General features: G+C 48.7%; 1 protein-coding gene across 4 annotated transcripts in view; it reads left to right on the forward strand.

The window, feature by feature from the left end:
- Positions 1-21,912, forward strand: part of MAPKAP1 (MAPK associated protein 1) — a 131,585-nt gene extending 109,673 nt beyond the window's left edge. For 2 of the 4 annotated variants that reach the window (XM_061550684.1, XM_061550685.1), the window contains exons 11-12: positions 6,867-6,964; positions 18,663-21,909. In XM_061550684.1, the coding sequence (XP_061406668.1) occupies positions 6,867-6,964; positions 18,663-18,818 (254 nt within the window). In that variant the 3' untranslated portion in view covers positions 18,819-21,909. Of the gene's footprint in view, positions 1-6,866; positions 6,965-18,662 lie in introns of all 4 variants that reach the window. The other 2 variants (XM_061550686.1, XM_061550687.1) reach the window with 2 other exon arrangements.
- The last annotated feature ends 2,525 nt before the right edge of the window (positions 21,913-24,437 follow it).

The raw sequence follows: 24,437 nt of genomic DNA on the forward strand, positions 1-24,437 counted from the left end.
CACTGTTCACACATCACAATAATGCGCTACACGTTTGTTTGACCCCCCTATGAATGGTACGCTGATATAGGGGAACGGTAGTGCAGCGGTCAGCGCGCTGCGCTACGAACCCAGCGACCCAGGTTTATTTCCCGCTCACGGCCAACGCCAGTGATGATCATCTGAACTGATCCTGGGCCTCCCCTAGGTGGACTCGGCCTTAAATGAGTACCTGATACGGTGTGTGAACATCGCTACTGGGGAGAAGAAAGGTGGTCTCGGGCGTGGTGCTGGCCACCCACCCCCTCGTGTGCCGTGCCGGTCTTAATAGGTGCTCGCTAACAGCACTTGCCCCGACAGTCGTGTTAAGGCTATGGGGGGGTGGGAGGCTGGGGTCTTTGTCTGAATAGTATGCCGAGTAGACCCCTGACCGGGATTTGAACTGCCCCCACCCTGCTGGGTGAGAGTCTTATTTGCTCTGCTCACAGAGGGAATTCAGAGCAATGTCTCTTCAGTGAATAGCATGACTGATAACACAATTTGGATACAATCGATGTTTGTGGAAAAGTTTTAAACATGAGTACATACAACTCCTATTTCAGAATTGAATGATCTTATTTGGCCATATAGTGCTGATGGCAAGGGTGCCCGACTCACAAATCCATGTTGGTGGTTTACTCAGTCCATCGTTACTCCACTGTGGCTAAAGCAAGTACCATTTTGTGAGAAGTCAACAGTTGTCGTCTTTTGGAAATATTGTTACCCACAACAATAATGGGGTGCTGCAGTGGTGAGATGGTAACTCCCTCGCCTGGCATGCAGGAGGTCGTGGGTTGTATCCTGGCACCTGTATATTTGGAGTTTGCACTTTCTCCCCGTGGTCACGTGGTTGTTTTTCCCGGCTCCTCCGGTTTTTCCCTCCACATTTAAAAAGATGCGTTTCGAGTAGTTTATTTGGCTGCCATGAGTTTGCACACGATAAGCCAGTTTTGTTAAGCTATCATTTGTGGCCAGGTCGCTTCTGACAAAGAGCTACATAGCTCAGTGGGCCTTACCTGGTAAAATAAAATCTACCTCCGTTTTTATCGTCGATTTTCCACCACAGGCTCTGGGCCGCTCACAGACGAGCACCATGCTCTTGCTCATTTGGCTGCCAAGGCCGGACCTTGTCAGCCTCGCCTCGCATAAGTTACGCTTGATTAAAAGTTGACAAATTGTGCTTCCGTGCTGCTACGCTCGGCCTAATGTCTTCGCGAGCGAGCGGCAGGCACGCAGGTGCTTAACGGGAAAGGTGGGCGGACTACTGGGAGGGGGGGGAGAGAGAGCATTGGGTTGTAGGAGCGGGGAAAAACTCCAAAAGAAGCGTTAACAGCGAAGGCACACACGGCGGGCGTGGTGCTGCGAGGGAATGTTTGATTAGTCGGCCAGATGGCGACGTGTGCAGGGCTCAGGAAAATAATGCGCTTTTTACAGACTACGCGCTGTCAGGCCCGTGATCATTGCATCGCGCCGCCACCCGCCGCTCCGATTCTGCTGACAATTTCATTTGCTGATTAATTGCGAGCACGGCACGCCACCATCAATCAGCGTTCACACGAGCGCCGGGTGGCGGTGGCTGCGGTGGTGATGGTTGCGGTTGACGCTGGCGGCGGCGGCGGTGATGGCGGTGGCAACATCTCTGCGCGAAAATTTCTGACGCAAATGTCATGTTTCTGTGCCCAAGTGGCCGAGATTACGGAGAGAGGAATGGTCAGTGACTCATTCGCAGCGGCAGTTACAGAAACATCACCAGCAGCAATAACGTTATATTCTAAAGAATTGCAGCTCGCAATTGGAACGTTTCAACTCCTGTTTAGGGCTTGTTTCCGCTTTCCATCACTCGGGCATCAACAAAACGAGGATCACTTTATGCAGGTCAATTGTATTCATCCTGTTTCTCTGACTGGCCCTGGCCACAGGAACGTGGAATCTCAGACACTCATTCGGTGCGAGTTGAAGTAGACTCAAGAAGTCTCTTCCAGGGAGGGAAAAGACAACTCTGGTGGTGGTGGTGACGACAACAACGTGCATGTGATATACAGCACTTGGCAGACGAGCATTGGTGGGTCGCATTGATTTGTGATGCTTAAAGACTTCCTCACCTGCAAGGTGGCCAGCGGATGGCGAGACAGTAGATGAGTTTTTGAAATCTTCTGTGTGGAGCTGTAAGTGGCATCCCCCTCTTGTGTTGTTTTCTTTCTCCGGGTACTCCAATTTGCTCGCAATGTATATAGGGTTGCCAAAAGATGCCAAATGAAGGACCCTACTGAAAAAATAACGTTACTTTTAGGCATTCCTGTATGTATGTATGGATGAATAGTGGTCATCAATGGATTAAGTGGGCATGAATGGATTACTAGTGGGAATGAATGGATTAAGTGAGAATTAATGGATTACTAGTTGGAATTAATGGATTAAGTGGGAATTAATGTATTAATATAGGGAATGAATGGATTAATAGTTGGCATAAATGGAACCAAGTTAGTTAACAAAGAATAACTGTTAAGCTCCTGATCGACTTGGAACTAGGGACTTGCATTAGCAATGCATTCAGTCTCAGGCTTATTGCAGACACAGCATTTATTAAAAAGAATCATATTCCTTGCCTTCAAATGTGGCGGATTAATGGTATCAAGCCGATCACATTGAATTTGGGCTAAATTCCTGCTACAAGAATTCTAAATAAATTCGACGGTGGCGCGATGAACCTCGCTGTCATATGCAGAGCGGTTGTCAAAGTGCTGCTCTCTTTTGCGCGTGGATCACAGGTCACTCAAAGGGATCTCGAAAGGTAGCTCTGATACCCGCTTCCGTGGGCTGTTCTCTGACGCGAAGGGTGACGCGCACCGCCGTGCGGGTGATCCAAAGGGGGTACTGAATGTCGTGGCGTTGTGAAACCCATAGTGCAATCGGAATAAAAAAAAAAATGCGTGGCTAAGTGACACAAACAAATCGTGTTCACTTCTAGCCACTGCAGTAATACTTGACATTTTAATCAGCAGGTGATAAAATAAGTCTCTGGACTTGTTTTTGGAGGGTCCTGCGTTGGGGTGTTTGACCAACCCCTTGTTGGAAGAAAGACTGCCCGAAGAAAAACCCCACACATACGACAATATAACACTAAACGATCCCTCCACATTGGCTGGCAACCTGTTTGTTGCGTTGCCATCTCCAGCGTCACCTCGCAGGCTGGGAGCGTGGCAGCGCATGTTGATGAAATCTGCCCAATCTCAGCACCAAGCCCGCCTCTAGAGCACTGGATTACAGGCGTGCATTAACAGCACACCAGGCCATTAATTATGCCTCGTTAATGTCCGAGGAGGCAGATGTTAGTCGCTCATATGGAACAGAAAAAAAAGATACCAAGGTTCCTGTTTTGCTGGCACACAGCCACGTGGGCTGTTGGGGTTGGCACTCATTGGCCCATCGTTGCGTCTCGCTCACGCTCAGACATAGATCTTCCATTTAACGTCAGAGACTTGAATAGAAAGTTGTCGACAAACACCCGGCTAAGGCCACCGTGGCATGCAAGGGGGGGGGGGGGGGGGTGCGGTGTAACCAGCACCACATCCGACCACCTTTGTCTTCCTAGTGCCTGTGTTGACACACACACTGCACCTGGCACTGTTTTAAGGCGGAGATGACCTAGGGGAAGCCCACGGCATGTTCAGATACCGCTCTCCACGGATGGGAATTGAGGTAAAGATGGCTGGGATTGTAGCACAATTTCTCAAACCACTGTCCTGCCACTCTCCAAAGACAGACCCCCGTGTATCCTTTACAGACTGTTTGGGGAAGTGCTGTTAGTAAGCACCTATGAAAGCCGACACAGCACACAAGGGGGTGGGTGGCCAGCACCAAGCCCGACCACCTGTCTCATTAGTGGCGATGCTTACACACCGCACCAGGTACTAATTTGGGGCCGAGTTAACCTAGGGGAAGCCGAGGACCGGTTCAGATAATCGTCACTGGTGTTGGCCGTGAGCGGGAATCAAACTCGTGTCGCCAGGTTCGTAGCGTGGCGCACTAACCGCCACCGACACCACCGCTCCACACACTCGCACACGTACACACTCCTTATTCGCTTACACACAAACTGTGTGAAATGCACAAACACAACGATCCCCTGTGTAGCTTTCATAGACTGTTGGGGCAAGTGTTGTTGGCAACGACCTATTAAGGCCTGCACCGCCGATGTTGGTAGTGTGGCCAGACCACACCCAGCCGCCTTTATCTCCACAGTGCTCATTTTAACACTCTGTGCCAGCTAGTCAATTAAGGCCGAGTCGACCTAGGGGAGGACCAGCGCTAGTTCAGATAGCACTTGCCGTTGATGTCAGCGATGGCCAGGAATCGGCGTGTATCTCCGGATTGATGGTGTTTTGTACTAACCACTGCGCCACCACACACAGGCATTAACAACACACACACACTACAAAAGCGCGCAATCTTCTTCAAGGCTCCCAGTGGGGCGTCCTCAAACATAAAAGTAATTAAAAACAAATGCCGGCAAACAGAACTGGCACGTTACTAATCTCTTCGCGGTGAAGCCTGCTATCCCGCCATGTGTGCGAGGTGCCAACCTGCAGGCGTGTCAGCTGTGCGTGGCAGTACGGCAAGCAGGTTGCGACCTATGTTGTGATTAATCTTATATCCCCTCTCCTAAACTTAAAGTCCTTTTCGGGCATGGGTTAGATTATTGGGCTTTCTCTGGCCACGAGCTTCTCTACTCTGCGCTTTTTTGTCGAGTCACATCCACTGTCCTCGTATCTCGCTCCACGGCATCCTCCATCTATCTCCCTCTACTCCTTTTGTTCCCCTCCAATTACATCTTCGGTGTCTCTTCTCAACATGTGTCCAATCGGCAACATTGCAGGACTGGCATAAAAAAAAACATCTTGAGATTGTCGTTACCTTATCAGAAAGTCGGTGGTTTCCTACTTCAACTCGTGTGGAGGGGCACTCCTGTTTACATCCTTAAGTCACGGGTGGAAATTCCACATTCCTATGGCAGTTGCAAGTAAATGTACATAACAAAGGCTGTTGACATCCAACAAAGCTGTGCGTATTATTTTATACACCCTAGATTTGGTGATGGGCTGGGTCATCCCTCCCCCCCCCCCCCCCCCGCTGTGGACATTTGAAATCGCAGCCTTTTGATTGCGAGCGGCGTGCCGCTATTACTATTAAAGTGGTGCATTAATCGACGCGACACTCCGCCGCCGCCTGAATGTGCGTGCAGCTCACGCCGGCCGTCTCGGAGCAGCGCGGTGTCGTCGCTTGTTGTGAACGATCAAAATATAAAAATAAACAACGCGGCAGCTGCCAGTTATGTCGATGGCAAATGAAGAAGTACTAATGTGGGAACACGACTCAACATGATACCGCTGCAATGTGAAGAAATGGATTGTTGTGTTTTTAGGTTTCCTGTTCAGTGGAAGCAAAACATTTTTCCTAATTTTATTTCGCTTGTGCTGCTGGCGTCTCGCCGTGAGAAACGCTCGCAGAGCAGTGCGCAAAAACCCTTCGAGAGGAAATTGCTCACGGAAGCGGGTATCACACGAGCTACCTAATGAAGTGACCTGTGACTCACCCGGACACACGAGAGGGCAGCACTTTCTCACCTGCTCTGCACATTTTCCTCACACGACAGCCTAACCTATATTTTACTTCTGAAAGCTGTAATTTAGCCGAAAGAAGAAGTGCCGGGACAAATTTTATGCCATGGGGTTTTTTTTGTGTGCAGTCGTTCGTCACCAGGTAAGGTGCACTGAGCTATATAGCCCTTTTTGAGAAGCGACCTGCCCACACATGATAGTCCAATGAGAAGTGACTTGTCACGTGGGAATTGATAGCAGCCGAATACTCTAAACGCGTGATGTCGATTCGAAATGGAGAGTGGGAAAAATGAAGGACCCGGAGAAAAATCCACGCGCCCAGGTTTAAAGACACGCAAACTCCAAATATTCGGATGTCAGGGTTAGGATCGAACCCACGACCTCGTGTATACCAGGCGAGGTAGTTCACATCTCACCACCGTGGCGCCCTCTATCCACCTGGATTCGAACATGGAATCTCAGCGGTGCGCTCAAGAACTCTGAGCCAGCCAGCCACCCACCCTTATTGCTGTATTTATTTTAAACCCAAATGCCAGTTGAATTTTTTTTTACATTAGGTATTGATTTCCCTAGCTACGATAAATAGTGTGTACAAATTAACTCACGTGCAAGATGCACGGTGGATTTGTTGCATCGCAAAATCGTGAGATGGTGATGGCTGTGAGAGGCCTTCATCCAGCAGTAGATTGATAATGGTTCGTATGTGTGGGGTGGAGTGGTGGCACAGTGGTTAGTGCACTGAGCCACCCGGGTTTGATTTTTGTCCGTGGCTAACAACCCGCACGGTAAAATATGATCAAACAACCCCACGGCTGATACGGCGTGAGCGCTTCCAGTGCAGCAGGAGTTCGACAAAAGGCTGCAAAGCGTTTTTTTGTTGTACATCTGGGTACGTGAATGTACGCACATCAGCGCTATGATCCCATTGACCCAGATTGCATTCCAGGTAATGATAAAAATAATTGGCCGTTGGTATCTAATAACAAACTTAGCCTTCCCTAGTTCCACTGGGTCTAAAATAATTACTAGCTGTGTTGTGGTTATGAAATTAAGTTCTTCCGAAGAACAAAGGTGGACCGGTCCTGCGTGTTTTTGTCCACACCTCCCCTTTGTCCGGTTGTGTGAGCTTTAACAACAGGAAGCTTGCCAACAATGTTGCTTGCCCCCTCGATGTGTCTTCATGGAAAATAAACATTGGTGGTTCTTTGTTTTGTGTGTGCGTTTGTGCAGCACACGCGATGTTCAAGCTTGTCTACCTCAACAACCACGACTACAAGCACCAGTTCTTCCAGGCTGATGCTTCCACCATCAACGAGATTGTTCTGAAGGTGAGCGCTTGCACTTTGTCGCAGGCTGAGCTGAGATGGTGCGGGACCTCTTCCGAATGCACCGTCTCAAGACGTGCAGTGAACCGTGGAACCTCTCTTGGCTGCCCTTCAGGCGCTGCCTGGGAGGCGTTTGTTGAGCCATGCCGTCGACGTTCATCTTGAGCCCCCGTGAGCCGAATAAATCCCAGTCAAGTGCAGACTTGGATCGAATGTGTGTGCGGGGTTATAGGTCATAGCCACCTGGGTGTGGAGTCAACCAGGGCTCAGACACAGGATGTCAGAGGTCCTGCTGTTCCAGCTTGAGCTTCGGCCTCGTGAGAGATTCCCAGTAACCAAGGCATGAACGTAGAACCCTAGAGGTGCTAGCTGATGCTATTGTGTATGTTGAACGTCTTTCACCACCGTAAGTAGCCAACCCTGATGATCGGAGGTGCGGAAGAAGGAGGGCAAACTAAACACAAAAAGCAGTTCTAAAGAAATGTGAGTTTTCAATCTAGATGATTTAAAAGTCCACAGCTCCAGTGGCTTCTTAATATCGGAAGAGCATTCCAGACGGCCGCAGAAGCGCATCTAAACGCTCTCGATGCAGTGACCGTGTTTGTTTGATGGCTAGTCAATGATGGCCGGAGTTCGTGTGATGGTTTATGCTCCTTGACGAGATGAGCAAGATATTGTGGTTCATGTTTGTAATTCAACCCCATGAGCGGGTCTTGGGCTTTACTATAAAACTGCAGAGATCCTGGCTGAATGCCCCAAGATGGTAGGCAGCTCCTGGTAAAGCCCCAGTGCTTGAACTCGGAACATAAGAGATCTCAGTGTCTCAACAATGTTCATCAGTAGCACCCTGTGAGATGACCAGTCCCTCCGCTTAAACCCAGGACTCGGAGGTGATGGCACTGTCCCTGATAGATTCGGTTGGCATCATAATCCTCTGGGCTTAATACTGGTAGGAACCTCCTGGTTACACCAGTATAATAATTAAATGAAATTTGGCCAAATGTGTAATTATCCGGAAATATGTTAATTGATGTAATTATGCACATTTTAATTATGCCAATTCGAGAGGTAATCGTATTAATTATGCGAGTGGGTGTAATTATGATAATGCAAGTCGTTATGATAACCAGACCCCGCCTCGGTGATGAGGGTGGGTTATCGATCGGAATAAGGCAATTAATCGTATGCAGTTATGCAGGTGTGGTGTAAGTATGCAAGATTAACTTAGATTAACTCGGCATCGTTGTCTAGGTTCGTCTCATTCTCGCTTTAACATTCCCAGAGTGTGTATTCGTGGTTATATTTTAGGTCCCCGGTTCACCCCGTTATCGCTTTAACATTTACTGAGTATGTATTAGTGTGTTTATTAAGGTCACCAAGTTCAGATCTCAACGCAGAAGCAGATCTTATGCATAGATTTCAGGAAAGAATCACACAACCACTTCTGTATTGATCAATTTATTACTAATTCAACCTTAACTATGATATAGTATGCGAACTCTCAATCCCGGAACGTCAACACGGCATCAATACAGTATCATCAACGATTGTCTGATTTCACTTTGACAACGGCACATGGATCCCGCATAACGCGATGGTTGTTAGTGAGAGAGAGAGTCGTTAAAATATGCAAATACTATGCTAAGAAAACCTTAACGTTAATGAATGATTATACTCAATATTGTTCACGCAGTACCGCACTCCTTATTGATCATACGCAACCCTTATCACGTTGTTAGCACCTTGGGTCACGGGACAGTTGAATATTCTGTAGAGGATGCGAGTACGTGCGGCGATTATGACTGAAAGATACTTGAAAGATTATACGGCGATAAAAAAAACACAATCAAAAACAGTTATTATTCTTAAAGGCACCAATCTCAACAGATACATCGGCAGGTTATCTGACAACCGAACGGCTCGGAGTAAGGGCCTGCGACGGTGCTCCTTTTCCGAAGATCGTTATCTTATACCAAGTTTACTAATTGGGGACCAGATCACCTGATAAGGATCCGGTGGGCCACCACTCCCCACGTGAGCGTGGCTCGGCGGAAGGAGGTGCCAAAAATCAGTTCGTATTGATGGATCTGTTGGGAATTTATGCGATTAAGAGTACAGCCCACTAAATATTAAAGATAAAAATTACGAATACTTTTATAAACGACGGATGGCCATCACTCGGTCTCGTTGTGATGCCTTCCCAGCCACAGATGGCTTATGGGTTCGAGTGTGTTTGAGTGGTAAGAGTTGTCTTGAATAGTCAGTGTTCGGAGTCGATTCTTTATGTCAAACAGACGCCTGGTGGTCGTGTGGTGAGGGGGCGGTGCGCGTCATACGTATCAGTCGCTCCCCTGTCACCGTGGTGAACTGGTTCGGATGCCCGTTGATACGCTGTCGCAGTTCGGAACCCGGTCGGTAGGTGGCGCCCACAACTCGCTCGCAGCGTGCAGTGTTGTCGTCGACCAGGGTGTGCACGGAGCCTCGTCGCCAAACCGCGACCCTCACCACTCCGGCGGCAGCAGAGACCTCCGACTCGGCAGAGGTTGACCCACGCAGGCCGAGTTGAGCTGTCAAGCGGGTCTTGCCCGCCTGCAGAGGAGATGGGGAGCCGCTTGAGTCGAGCCCCGAGAGCCGGCTTTGGTAAGCCGATCGAACTCGGCTGAGTCCCAGACGAGCTGAAGATGAGTCGAGCCGACCCGCTGGTCGCAGCTCGCTCCTGAGCCGACCCTCCCGGTCGGGCTCGCTCCTGAGTCGACCCGCTGGTCGCACTCGCTCCTGAGCCGACCCTCCCGGTCGAGCTCGCTCCTGAGCCGACCCGCTGGTCGCACTCGCTCCTGAGCCGACCCTCCCGGTCGAGCTCGCTCCTGAGCCGACCCGCTGGTCGCACTCGCTCCTGAGCCGACCCTCCCGGTCGAGCTCGCTCCTGAGCCGACCCGCTGGTCGCACTCGCTCCTGAGCCGACCCTCCCGGTCGAGCTCGCTCCTGAGCCGACCCGCTGGTCGCACTCGCTCCTGAGCCGACCCTCCCGGTCGAGCTCGCTCCTGAGCCGACCCGCTGGTCGCACTAGTTTCCAATGCTCAGGATCCTTTCCTTTATGCCGAAAAATCCCCCTGGATCCCGCCCACAAGGCGGGGCTTCTTTCGATTTTTGCTGTGTCAGGATCTGTCCGTAGGCAGGTGTGTCCATGTGTGTGTCCGTACGTCCGTATGTCCTTGTGTGCATCACCCACGGTATATTCCGTTGTCACACTCCCTCCATAAAACCCACGAGCAAACAATCAGATGTTACAAATTGCCTCGAGGTCGTCTCTCTGTCTGGGTGCAATATTATCTCTTGTCTGGCCTTCTTCATGAACCCAAAACACAGACGTTACAAATCGTCTCATAGGCGTCTTTGTTCGTGTTGCACCACCTGGAGGGAGGGGCAACACTCTCTCCGACCCGGCGCACAAAGAAATGGTTAAGAAGTTTTAAGTTAACATTTGTCCCTTACTATTTCACAGTTATGATTCTGTATGTAACCTAAGGTCTGTCGTTTCCCATCGTGGTGCTTGACTCAAGTGGAGGTGTTTCCCCGAGCGTATACACACTCCTATCCCGCGCTGCGGGGATACAAAGACGGCCGGGATCTCCCTTTCTCTCCGACCCTGGGTTTAACATCGTTTTTTTTTTATTATGTATTTATATTCGACCTGGTGGTGATTCATCCCGTTATCCTGGCTTTTCCATAAGTTTTACTTTTGTCTTTTCATGCATATGCTTATTATTATTAATTTATTTCCGATATCTTAGGTTAAGGGTAAGTTTCTTGATCCTAGGAATTCGTATTCCTTGGTGTCTGCATGGTTATATAAGCGGAATATAGTTTACGGTGAATAGCGTTAACATTGATGTTATGTACGATATTATGTATTGTGATGTCTTTAACTTAACTTGTTTGTCAGGGCTTTACTGACACGAAGTTGCATTCCATAGCCCCGCAGTCTTTGCCCCACCCTATCTCTGCTCGCCGATTGTTATTGCCGTCCAGCTGACGCCGTTAACTCAAGGCCTCATTAATTTCCGTCACTCCTTGTAGGTGAGGGCGGTTGAACCTTGGAGTCAGTTCTGGTTTTTGTCTGCCTGCTTCTTCTTGTGTCCCCTGACCCCGGGAGTTATTATTTCTACTTTTATGGCCTGTCGAAGCCCGACTCGCTGTTGCTGGGCTGGTGTCGTTCCCGGCTTTTTGCTTACGTTTGCAGTTCGCCGTGCTCTTAATTTCCTTCCCTCTTCAACCTTATATCGACTATTCGCTCCTGTCTGGGTGCGATTCAATTTTGACTTAGGAAGGTTCTGATTGTCATATGCTTCGGGTCGAGTTGTATAGAAAGTATTAAAGTATGGAAATAACATTTCATATTGACTTAATGATGGTGATGGTTCAGTAGGCGTAACTTGTGGCCTGGTTTAATTGGAGTGGGTGTGAATATCAATAACTTTAGCCTACCCTGTTGTTAAATTCCGACTTTAACGTTACTTTAATAGCAATACAGAATAATTGAGCTTTTTGTCTTAACTAGGCGAACGCGAACTTCTGGTGACCCCCGCAGCCTTGTTGTTCAGCTGGGTCTGCCTCCTTGAGAGATATACACCACTCTTATTCTCGTCTCACTGTGGCCATCCAACCTTCTGCTCTGGGAGTGTTATTCTTAATTTCAGGTCAAAGGCCCCTTCACGTTCAGACGTGCAGGGTTGTTTAAATCAGCTCCCTCCCCTGTGCACGTGTTCCAACTAGCTCGGAATCCCTAAACACACAATCAGTGATGATTCCTGGCTTTCTGTGGTTGTGATTTAGACAAAGGCGCCTCTGCTTTCTTCCATTGCCTTTGAGTCGACACTGCCCTATTATTTGCCCATGTGCTGAGGTCATAGAATTCGTTTTGACTTCAGTAATATTAACATTCAGTATTGGATTAGCAAATGGGCAATGGTTCATTGATGTAGCTCGCAGCCTGGTCTCCAATTTGAGCGAGCGCGAGGATCGATACTTTAGCCTACTCTGTTGTTGAATTTCGAATTTTGACGTTACTTTAAAACCATGCAGGATGGTTGGGCTTTTTGCCTTAACTATGTCTGGCTGACACTCCCACTGTCTCTGCCGCCTGCACGGGTGACATGTGCCCGTTCATCAGGCCTTATCTTTCCTTGAAGCAAGGTTGCAAATTCTGCCATCCTAGCCCTCCTCCAGTTCATTACTTAACAACACCTGGTGTTTTGCAGTTTGCTGCGCTTTGGTGTGTTTCCTTCATTAAAAAAAACAAGTAAAAAGATAATATATAAAAATATCATCAAATATTATTAATCTCAATTTTGGAAGAAGGGTTAGTATACAACAGCTGGGTGCGGCTGGGTGGGAGGGGTGGGGCTGGGTGGGGAGGGGCTGGTCACCCCGTGGTGCCCTTATAAAACTCAACGTTTGACTTACTCACGCCGGCTTGTGCTTGCCCTCACAGTCGGCCATATTTGCGGAATACACCACGCCGCCGTTGACCCTGGCCATTGACCGAGCAACCCGACGTTCCTACCAGCTCCCTCCGCAGGAATGTGTATCATAACCTCCCGTGTCTCAACATGTCCATGAGTACCCTGTGAAGATACCCAGTCCCAAGACTTGAAACCTACATCTAAGCGGTGCTGGCTCCGTTGCCTCGACACTTACAACATCCTCAACCTGGTTCCAGGCCTTGCACCCGAGGCATCAGGGGGGCTGACTCACTCGTGATAAAGATTTGTTTTTGACGTACCGCCCCGTATGCTGTAGCACGTCTCACAACGCTTTACATCATGTCTCATCTCAAATGTCCGAAAAGGGCACCCCCCGGTAGCCGCTTTCCCTGTGGGCACGAGGTGACTCAACACCTGGCCTACACATGCGCATTTGTCTCCCCGTGAAGGGGGGAGATGTTTTTTGGTAATCCCAATCGAATCGTTTGCGGGTGGTCTTCGAATTTGGCAACATTTATCCGTGATACCGGCACGCAAAAAAACCCTACTGTTGGGAATGAACTCGAGGGGTCTTCAATGTCTGCCGTGAGCAAAGCAAACGGCGAGTAATGTTATCAAGGTTATTACACACCGCAGTAATAATCAGGGCGGCCGCAGGAGTTGGGCAGTGAACCTCTGCAACAAGCGGCGTTCACGTGACCGCTAGGCCACGTCACCCGCCCCCGTGCAACATCCTCCTCTGGACATGGGCCACCTCCGTAAGAGACGAAGAATTCAGAAATAATATCCCGCTCATGTGAGCAATCAAGGTGGTGCTTATCTCCCGTTTACAACCCTGAGCCAGTGGTGGAATTCCACATTCCTCTGGCATGGGTGAGAATCCATAGGCCGACCACTGTAGACTTTCACACAAAGTGGTACTCGTCAGAAATCCTGGCTCCATGGCCCAGTGAATCTGTCTTCTCGGAGGCTCCCAGCCCCCCTTCATTTTACATCGCCCTGCCTCTTGAAGATAAAGCGGTTGTTTGTGCCATGTATTAAATTATAAGAAGAAAAAAGAACAGCGAAAGAGAGTGTCACCTCCGTGACACTTGGATCATGGACACTCGGCTGGCAAACGTGACAGCGCGGGGAGGAGGGGGGGAAAAAAAAGAGTCTTTAATTAAAAGCGCCTTTCTGTGGCATATGCCGCCGCTTGCGCGCTGCTTATTAAACAACGGCAAAATTGCGCGCGTTATAAATTTTAATTAAAAATGGCCATATGCCGCTGACGGCTCGGGAAGTTTGCGGAGACGCTTGTGAGGTTTGCTCGCGCTCGAGTAAATGTTCCTGATGGCGGTGGCCCCGTTGGGGCCCAGCGATCTCCCTCCATTTCCGCCACCGCCGCCACTGCTGCTGCTGCTACTGCCACTGCTGCTGTACACACACACAGCCAAGCTGCTTTGGAGGGAGCTACAACGAAAGAAACAAATGACCGATGTTTTGTGTACACACCTAGGCTGTCTGTCACGGGCCCGCGCGACACGACTTTAAAGCATTGTTAACGAGACGCAAAAACAATGGCAAATCTCAGCCACGTGACTTTGAGGTGTTACCTGTCGTAGCTTCCTCTAGTGGCGTCACATCCACTTTGGCTTCATTGATACGTGGGAGTTGATGGGAACTGATCCATGTCCCTGAACTTCTCAGAGCACAAGGGCACCAACCAGCCACAACTTGCAGGCAGAAGCATGTTGATCACAAGATTTGGATAAAAGTCATTGTGAGGTTTCACTTTGTGGTTGCTGCACTTCGTGGTGATGTGATGTGCGGCCCTGATGTGTGGTAGGGAGCCTCTGATCTGATGAAAATCTTTTTTTTGTTAACGCCAATTGCAGATTTGACACCAAATCTTGGTTTGGTATCGTACCACAGCTCGCGATAACATTTTCAGAGTGTGACCTGCCCGCTCGCATGCTACTCTCTGTCCTGTGCCTGTCCCTTATCAAGCGGAGGCAATTCCCACGGTGAATCGTGATAGAAGTCTAGTCTATCTACGGTGTAATAATCCCATTTATTTATGCTCTGTGGCTTTCTATTTCTCAACTCCCTCACTCCAACCCTGAGAAAATAACCTGCAAATGCGTCCTGCCTTTCCCATGCTCCCAGTCTGTATACTTTATAAAGTCCCAATTCTGGGTATCTGTTAATAAGAATTGCTATCTTTTTTGCCAAATATGTATGCAGGCAAAAGCAGGTGCGCAAGTGCTGCTGCGGTGGTGAGACGTTATCTCCCTTGCCTGGTACGCAGGAGGTCGTGGGTTCCATCCCGATCCTGACGCGGCGCCTGCTGTATATTTGGGAGTCCACGTGTTTTCTTGCTCTCTCCCGCCGTGGCCGCGTGGATGCGATTAAATAAGCAGCTTCGATGAGCTGTCATGTGTGGCCGTGGCCGCGTTGCCTCCTGAAAAATAGCTAATAGCTCAGTGGGATTTAGCTGGTTAAAATAAACGTGGTTTTTTTTGTAGGGGTACTGGCTTCATACCTTGTCAAGGTCGTTGTTATAATGGCCACGAGGGTGGTGCTCATCTCAATTGGCTTTTTTAAGCTCGTGGTGGAAATTCCACATTACCTTGGCAAGGACAAATGTGTCTGCTGGGAAACCATAGTTGGCTTTTCCCCCACGAGCAGTTCTACGCCGATGATAACTCATTTTAAATTATCCTGGAGGGATGATGGGCTGAGCTGGCCCTGGCTTCAGTGTTATCGATCTCATGAATGGTGACACACTGCAATCTGAGCTATATCCAGGCACCTCGGTATTGGCGTTTACTAAGGTATTGCTTAAATACAGGTGACGCTTATCTGTGTTTCTAGGGATGAGTTTCGGATTTTCAGATTTGAAAGACAACTTTGTATTTTTAAAAATATTTTCATGCGGTTCACATGATACAATAATGTAATGTATCTTTGCGCTACATTTACTGATATCACCTGACATCACTTTTAGGGGTAACATCACGGAAGTAATGGAACATGTGACGTCATATTATCGGATCGATCTAACACAAAAAACTTATATTTAGGCAAGATTTTCGAAAACCGAAAATTGAGAAAAACATCCCTCGTGTACGTTGCGATGTGGCCCAACCCAAGGCATTATGGTCCCACAGATTCCAAGTATTGCCACAATACTTTATTCAATAGCGTTCTCGTGGAAGTCGTGGCAGTGCTGATATCACGACACCTATGGGTTACAACAATCCTGGTAATGTGGTGATTGAATGCACAATCCATAAGAGATTTTTTTGGGTTAGATCACGTAAATATAAATGTGCCGTTAAACCCACCGCCTGACAAAGCCAATTAGTAAGTTTGCCACGTAAACAAAACATGCCAATTCGTTACTTGTACAGCACACTGGTGTGTTGGAGAGTAAATTGCTTTACTTTGTTGGGTGGTGGCGGGTTTAACAACACATCTATCTATATTTACGCGATCTAACCCGAAAAAGCTTCTTAAGGATAATATTGGTTGCGAAAGCGTACGTGTTTAACTGAATTCACAATACCTGCAACTTTTGCCATGCAATTGTCCCATAATCCCCCCCAAAAATGCTCTTGTGCACAGCTGGGAACTGTAATTGGCAAATCAAAAGCTCATGCAAAAATGTGAGAGTGAAGCAACAACACAACTCTCACAGAGGATCAGATGGGAGAGCGACGGGCCCTCCTGACAAGGTTGTGCTGCGTTGAAGGGGAATCCACATTATTGAGGCTGCCTTTTGTGGTGGTGAATGGTATCTGCATTAATGAAGCAAATGCCCCTTATGTGCCCAGGCGATTTAATAAGCCGAGGATACATCGCTCCAGCAAGCTGCAGCTTGCAATTAGTACTCGTGCGTGTGAGTGTGTGTGTTTTTTAATTTGAGGTTTTCAAATGCAATCGAGGCTCGTTTTACACTCTGGCTCGTGCCCTTTTTTTAATTCGAGCCAAGTCATCAGTATACCGCTCGGCCACCGAGAAAGAGTTAATAAGCTGCAATTACGGACCATTACCATAATTATCTCATAAAGGCCGTATGCCTCGCGCCGCGCCCCGGCTGCGCCTTAAAATTTCATTTGGCGGAGCTCGCCGAATATTGTCGCTCTCGCCGCGTCTCCCTCGCCGCGTCTCCCTCGCTGCGTCTCTCTCGTCGGTGTGTCCCGCAAGTCAGGGCGGTCTGCCTGTTCAAACGGGCAAAGATTGGTGGTCATGTCTACCAAAGATCCTGAGCTAGTGGTGGAAGTTGCACATTCCCCTGGCAGGGGACCATCACGGAATAAGACGATCGCTGTTAGCATCGTACACAATGTTTCGTTTTTAATTTTTCTAGTAGATGGATGGATGCATTTTTTTTTGTTTTACTCTTCCACCCTCCGAACTGCAAAAAGTGCCACTCATCTGGATAGAAAAAAAGAGATTTGTGATTTTTAAACACAAAACTTAAAATATCACATCGGTTATCCAGCAACCATTTCTCATTGGCTCCTGTTAGTCTGCCGCGCTGACGGCAGTGCCACCTGACTGCATCTCGAGAGCCACGTGCTCCATTGGCAAGATAGCAGAGAAGCGGAACTCATTCAAACTGGCACAGACTCAGGTCTGAACCCGAGTTGCTAACATGAGTGGTATGAACAGAGTCGTGTGGCAGTGGAGGAGGGGGGTTCTAGTGAACAGAGCCATTAGTGCGGTGTAAGAGGCAGGGCCTGGGTGAGATGGAGAGAGAGAGAGAGGCTTGTCTTGGTCACGATTTCAGTTCAGATAACGTCGGATCGGTTTCCATCCCGTCTGATGTACACCGATGCTTGGGGGCAAACCCAGCTCACGGGCTCAAAGGAGCAACAGTGCATGGCACTCATCGCTGCTGGTGGCTCCTTGACCAGTGGTCGAAGTTCCACGTTCGCGTGGTGGGTTGCTGGGTCTCTCTCCTGGTGGGTGAACGACTGACCGCGGGCGCGTTTTCATTCCGTGGAGATGTGCGACAGGCGAGAGTCGACTCCCGACCAGGGAATTGAACTCGCGGGCGGCCCCGCTTTACGACCGCGAGTCGGGCTTCTTGTGGAACCGCGGGACTGCCGACGCGGGCGACAAGAACTGCCGCGAGCCGCCCCCGCGCCTCTTAGGTGGCACGGGGGGCGGCGTTTTGCCGGCGGTGTCGGGGAGCGGCAGGGTTAAGGCTGCGCACCGCTCCACCCCCGGCGTGGGGGGGGAGGAGTGTCTCGGCGTGCGACGCCACGCCGTTTTGAGCGCCGCGCCTCGTAAACTTTACATGTAACCCACGGGACGCGCGTGACCTTTTCCCGTCCGTGCCCCGAGGCCCCCCCCCACCCATGCCCACCCACGCGTGCGGTTGATTATCACTGCCCACCGCGTCATGGCGCTCCCGTGTTTACTCGCACTGCTTTTTACACGTATCGGAATTTGACCCTTAATGATTTTTGACACGGTGTTATTTGGGATATGTTAGTTTTTTTTATTTAGTTTAGCTACCTTATCTTATGCGAGAACCTATTGCGGTGTGTATACATCAGCATTGGAGAGACAAGGGCGGCCAGGCGTGGTGCTGGCCGCCCATCCCTGTTCATGTGGAGTCCCGGCCTTCTGTTGCCTACTCTTCATAGGTGGAAACTGACACAAGTCGGGATATAATTGGCAAAACAAAGCGAAAAATTAAAGTCAAAACAAATGCAACAGTACAATCGCACTTACCCCAAACAGTCTGTTGAGGATCTAAGGCGAGATGTTCACTACCTTGCCTGGCATACCGGAGGCCGTGGGTTCCATCCCGACCCCGATGCCTGTATAGTTGGAGTTTGCACGTTCTCCCCGCGGTCGCGTGGATTTTTCTCCAGGTCCTCCTGTTTTTCCCCTCCATATTTTGTATCGACCATGCGTTTAGGGTATTTGGCTGCCTCAAATTTCCACGCGATAAGCCACTTCCTTGGGCTATCATTTTGTGGCCAAGTTGCTTCTGAAAAAGAGCTACATAGCTCAGTTGGCCTTAGCTGGTGACATTAAAAAACACAACAATAGTTTTTTTGTGTTTGTTGTCCTTCTGCACCTCAAATTAGCTCGGTGGGCTCCGTACGGCGCGAAAGAAATTCACACGAACATCCATTGTGCGTTTTCTCCTAAACGATCCTGACGATCCCCCCCACCGCCCTCGGTCCCTCTCCTTCCAACTCCCGCCGCCGCAGATCAACTACATCCTGGAGTCGCGGTGCAGCGCCACGCGGACCGCGTACCGTTCGGCCAAGCAGCGCAAGCTCGCGCGCAGATCGAGCTTCACCTTCAAGGACCGGCGCAGTACCGGCGAGCGGAGCAGCGGCAGTGGCGGAGCGAAGCCGTCGTAGCGGCGGGAGCGGAGGCGCGCGCCGTGGTGGCGTCGCCATCCGCCCGTCGCCGCCCGAGGTTTCCGTCTCGATTTAAAACTAAAAAAAAATTTGTACGCGTTTTTTAATTCCGTTTCCTCCCCCCCCCATCTTGTTTTGTCAAAGCGAATTGTCCACCGAATGTTGCGCAGCGGCAGTTTGGTCTGGGAGAGGTTGGGGGGGGGGGGGGCGCAGGGGTTTCTTCCCGGCAGCGAAGAAGTGTGCAGCAAATGGATCTCGAAATCGTAGCTATGTGGATACCCCGAAAAATAATTTGGGTCACGGCAAAAGTCGGGTCGGAAGTCGAAGCATTTCCCTACTCAAACGAGCATTTGGGCGGCATCAACTCCGTTCAGGCAGTGGTTGAAATTTGACAATCTCGTGGCGAGAGGTTTTGATATCCACCCACCAAGTTGCATCTGTTTGCAAGCTACACCCGACTGAGGTGAGTCTTTATACCAAAACCAGCCCAGGGTTTGTCTTGTTTAAGATGCATTGATCGAGAAGGCCTACTGGTTAGTAGTGGGCGATGCGTTCGATCGCTATAGCATTAAAAAAAAATCACTTTTGTATTTTTTTCCACCAGAGATCTTGGGTTTGATTCGTGTATTTTCTGAAAGGCCGTTTTCCACTTGATATTGACAGAAAAATCGGCCACACATTTGCCGTTCTGCCAGTGTATTTATTTGTGAATAGGGCCCCACCGTGCAATCGTCCACAAAAAGGGCCTTTTTCGTAATAGCAGCAGATTTTCCAATGTCGTATACATCCAGGATTAAGATCCCCCATATACCGTTGTGCTGTTAGCGAGTAGCACCTATGAAGGCCGACACAGCACACAATGGGGTGGGTGGCCAGCACCACGCCTGACCGCCTTTGTCTCCCCAGTGGCGATGTTTACACACCGCACCAGGTACTCATTTGAGGCCAAGCCGACCTAGGGAGGCCCAGGACTGGTTCAGATAATCGTCACCGGTGTTGGTGACTGAGCAGCAGTCGAACTCGGGTCTCCGGGTTCGTAGTGCAGCGTAGCGCCAACCGCTACACTACCGCTCCCCCACAGCACACGCTGTAACAAACGTAATGGCGTGGCAGTTAATGCCCTCTCCAAATTCACGTGAAAATTTCTGATTTGGGGTCGTAGTTTTCTATATTTTTTTATGGTCTTGTTATGCATTTAGAATCTAGTCTGGCCATCGGGTTTCACTGACGCAATTGCAACGTATGTGGATAGGAAACCGATCGATTTTCATATGCACGATTTGACGTGCGTGTCATTAGTGTAAAGGTCGATTTGAATCAATTAATTGATACAACCCTAAAATAAAAGACCATTTGAGCAGCTTTGTTTTGTAATCTGGTTCTGCTTCTCATGAACGCGGCTGGAGATTTACGCCTTTTGCAACCGGCTTGTTAGGCATGCGAATGCAGATTGTTAGGATGACAAGCGGGATTGTAGCAATTCATTGAAATCTATTTTTACACTGACCATGTTTAAAATGTGTCCCTGTAAGAATCTGTAATTTACAATGTATGCAAATTATAATCTTGTGTCACACTTAGGCTAATGGAGTGTACAAGACTGTAAAAATGAGACGATAGAACGGATGAGAGGAACCAATACAAAGGAGTGCTGAACAAGACACGCAATTATCGTCGAACTGAATTTGCGACCCCAAATTGTGACTTAGATTTTTTTGGATGGGGGTGAATAACGAGATGGCCAATGAGAGGCCTGGAAATTGAATCGTGAAATTCCCAATGAGAGGACGTGGAAATTGAGAATCCGTTTGTAATCACCAATCAAGTTGTCATGTGTTAAAGTATTATCCCCACGCTATTAATGAGTGGATGCTGATGGTAAATGTATGTTGGTGGGGGGGTGGGTTCATGTTGTTTCAAGGCTGTGAAAGTCCCAGCCAGATTCGTGTTGTTTTGTGAGCATCGGCATGGTTATGGTCCTGTTTTTGCAAAACCGATGCCGGAAACCAAGGCTCATTTAAACCCATTCGAATTGTAAATCCGAAATCTTAATTCTATTGGAATTCCACACGCGACTTATTGCAAGGAGGAAGAATGCAAGTTTTCTCAATTTGCTTCCCCTTGTGCAGAATTGGTGTGCCGAAATTAAAAATCTACAGTATATGGCATTATATAAAGACAAGAGTTACGTTTTTGTAATGCTCTATCTGTTGGAAGCTCGTGGTGGAAATTCTGCATTCCTTTGGCAGGGGAGTGTTTCATTCACTGGACAAGCACCGTCGACAATCTCACAAGGCCAGTACTCGTTTTATTGACTCTGGCGAGAATGATGATGGGCTGAGTGGACCCCTTGGCCAAGGATTTCACGTACTGTATGACCCAATCGTGAGGCACATGCTCAGCGAAAGCGCCACCTGACTTGTGCAATCAATATAATCGGTGTCCAGAACTTAATTTGGATTAATTGTGGTTCAGCGTTAAAGGAATGGTAAAGTAATACTAACACGGACAACCGAGTTAGACGAGTAATGAGCGCCTCATTGGGCCATCAATGGCTCAACAGGGACCCCCCCCCCCCCCCTGCATGGACGTTAATCATTTTGCTTTATCCATGAAACAAAATTGTCGGTACTATTTTTAAAACTACTCCACACGTTGAAGAGAGACGATGTCACCGTATTTTTTTATAAGAATCAGGTTTTTTTTATTTCTCATGCCGATTACTACGACGACTTGAGTTTTGAAAATGTCGTGCTTGATCACGGTGTGGTGGCAAGAACTGCTGCCCCTTCCTGACTCTGGGTTTTGGCAAAATCGGTCAAATCGGCAGAAAGAAAAACAGAAGTTGGGGGTGTCGCTTTCCCCGCCAAATATCGGTAGAAGCTGCCCTTTATGCCCTTACACGAATTTAAGCCCTGTGCGACAACATTTTTAAGGAACTGTTCTTCAATGGCCTTCAATTGTCGAACCAAAATAATTTACAAAAGGTTTAGCAGACGAGACTGACTTTCAGTTTAACACGTAGGCTTTCGCGACCAATGTTATTCATAATCAACGATTTTTGGGTTTAGATCGCGTTTATTTATAAATGTGTCGTAACCCTCCACCACCCGACACAGCCAATCAGTAAAAAATGTGTCACGTTGACAAAGACAAATAGTTCACTGCTTTAGCCCACCGGTGTGTTGAAGCAACAACATTCACAATTTGAGTACGACGTTTCGCTGGTAATTACAACCAGCATCATCGGGCAATTCACCATTCTGGCGAATTGCCCGATGATGCTGGTTGTAATTACCAGCGAAACGTCGTACTCAAATTGTGAATGTTGTTGCTTCAACACACCGGTGGGCTAAAGCAGTGAACTATTTGTCTTTGTCAACGTGACACATTTTTTACTGATTGGCTGTGTCGGGTGGTGGAGGGTTACGACACATTTATAAATAAACGCGATCTAAACCCAAAAATCGTTGATTATGGAGACTGACTTTATACAAAACCGGTTCATCGATAACATGCCTACTACCACCCGTTACACTGCACTGCCAGGACCTTTTGATACAAACGTGTGTATTTTATACTGAATGTGCTGCTCCTTCAGATGAGTTCAGTCTTCCACTTGTGTTCGTTCTCCATTGATTTTTTTTTATTGTTAATATTATCGAACGTCTGAATTCCACGAATTGGACCTCCGGTTTACGGGGAAAGGGGCTTGTGGCGCTAAGAGGTTTAACATTTTCACTTCACAAGCGTACGGAACGAGGAGACAAACAAAAACCCCAATCCATTGTGTGTACGCTTTTATTATTTTAGATCCAGGTGAGGCTGTCTGGGCTGCAGGAGGTCACAGTCGAAAATAATAAGGGCAGGGTTTTCCGAATCTTGTCGCCATTTGCTCGTTTTGTTTAAAGCAACAACGGTCGGCGCTCCATCTCGGCATGATGCTGTGGCCACTTTTGAGTTAAGTGATCGGTCCAAACTAAAGCCGAAAAAAAACACTGATGCTATGCCTACAAATTGTACATATAACAAAAACAAACCACAGTGTTGGGGAAGCAGTGCATTACAGTGATCACATTACCAATGGCAGGTCTTGTAATCCCGTATTAATACTCCCATTTTCATTGTCTAATCACATTACTGTTACTTAGCACGTGCACCGGTTGATTATTTTTGATTGTTAATTTTAATGTACAGGGGCGGGCGGGCGGTGATAAATGATGGTGTCGGCAGCTTGGGGTTAATGCGACGACTCCAGCTTCCCAAATATAGATTGCGTTGCAATGCCCGCGCCATATCAGAGTGCTGTCATTTCTGAGATGAAAGCAGCCCCCTTGTTGATTTTAATTAAGTAACGAAGTAATCAGAAGATTGTTATTTTGGAAACGCCAAATACGGGATTACATTGCATTACTTCTAATATCTTGGAGTAATCGTTAATTGGAGTCCCACCCCAAGCCCCTAAACACTGTATATCACGCACGCATATCCACGTGCGTTCATAAAGAACCTATATGTATATACACGCACACACAATGTAACACGACTGTGTTTTACCCAGACAAACAATCAAGAATATACGACTCTTTGGTATAAATGTGGTGGACATTAGAATAAATAGGAGAAGCCTTATTAAGATACACTACTGTCAACCATGACAATAATAGACTGTTGAAGCAGGCGCTGGGAGTGAGCACCTATTAGGGCTGGCGATGATGAATCCAAGGGTGTTGTGGTTTCGCACCGCATCCCCGTCCCCTTTGTTGTACCCCTCCCGTACTGAATTGGACACCACACACTGCACCAGCTACATGCTGTCAAGGCCAAGTTGAGCCAGGAGAGCTGAAGGCCAGGTGTCAAATACCCATGGCCACGGTGTTGTGCACCGTGGCCAGGAATTGAACCCAGGTTGGCCAGGATTGTAGTGCAGTGCACGAATCACGACACCACAGCTGCCCCCCCCCCCACACACACACAGACAAAGATCCCCCGTATAGCCTTAACAGACGTTTGGGGCCGAGTGCTGTTAGAGAGCATCTATGAAGGCCGGCACGGCGCAGGATGCGGGGCGCGGGGGCCCAACACCACACACACCTTTGTCTCCCCAGTGGCGATGTTCACACATCGCACCAGGTACTCATTTGAGGCTGAGTCGACCTAGGGGAGGCCCAGGACCGGTTCATAGAATCGTCACCGGGTGTTGGCCGTTCGTGTCGCAGCATAGCGATCCACTGCACTGCCGCTCCAGCCCCACTACCACCACGCGCGCAAACACTCACCGAAGCGCAGAGGGGGTGATTACTGTGAATATTAAAGCGCAATTGTAAGTGGATGGGGATAGCTGTTAGGGAGCACTCTGGCGTAACTACAGCCTCTCATCTGCGTGCTTCTTTCATCATTGTCCCGTCTGAGGTTGTCCTCTGTAACATACGCACCAGTCAAATGTTTCGTATCTCTTCCCCCCGCCCACCCGCCCGCCCGCATCGGTATGTCTGTCGAATGCGCCCGGCCTCCGGGTTGTGAGCAATCGGGAAGCTGTGTGTACAGTCACAGAAGAAAGACATCGGCGTTAATGTATTATAAAGACGTGTGCTGCAATTTGCCTCTCCCCCTTTTTTT

This window comes from Lethenteron reissneri, chromosome 12 (assembly GCF_015708825.2).
Source record: "Lethenteron reissneri isolate LAM-NWPU_2019-01 chromosome 12, ASM1570882v1, whole genome shotgun sequence".
In the NCBI taxonomy this organism is placed as follows: Eukaryota; Metazoa; Chordata; class Hyperoartia; order Petromyzontiformes; family Petromyzontidae; genus Lethenteron; species Lethenteron reissneri.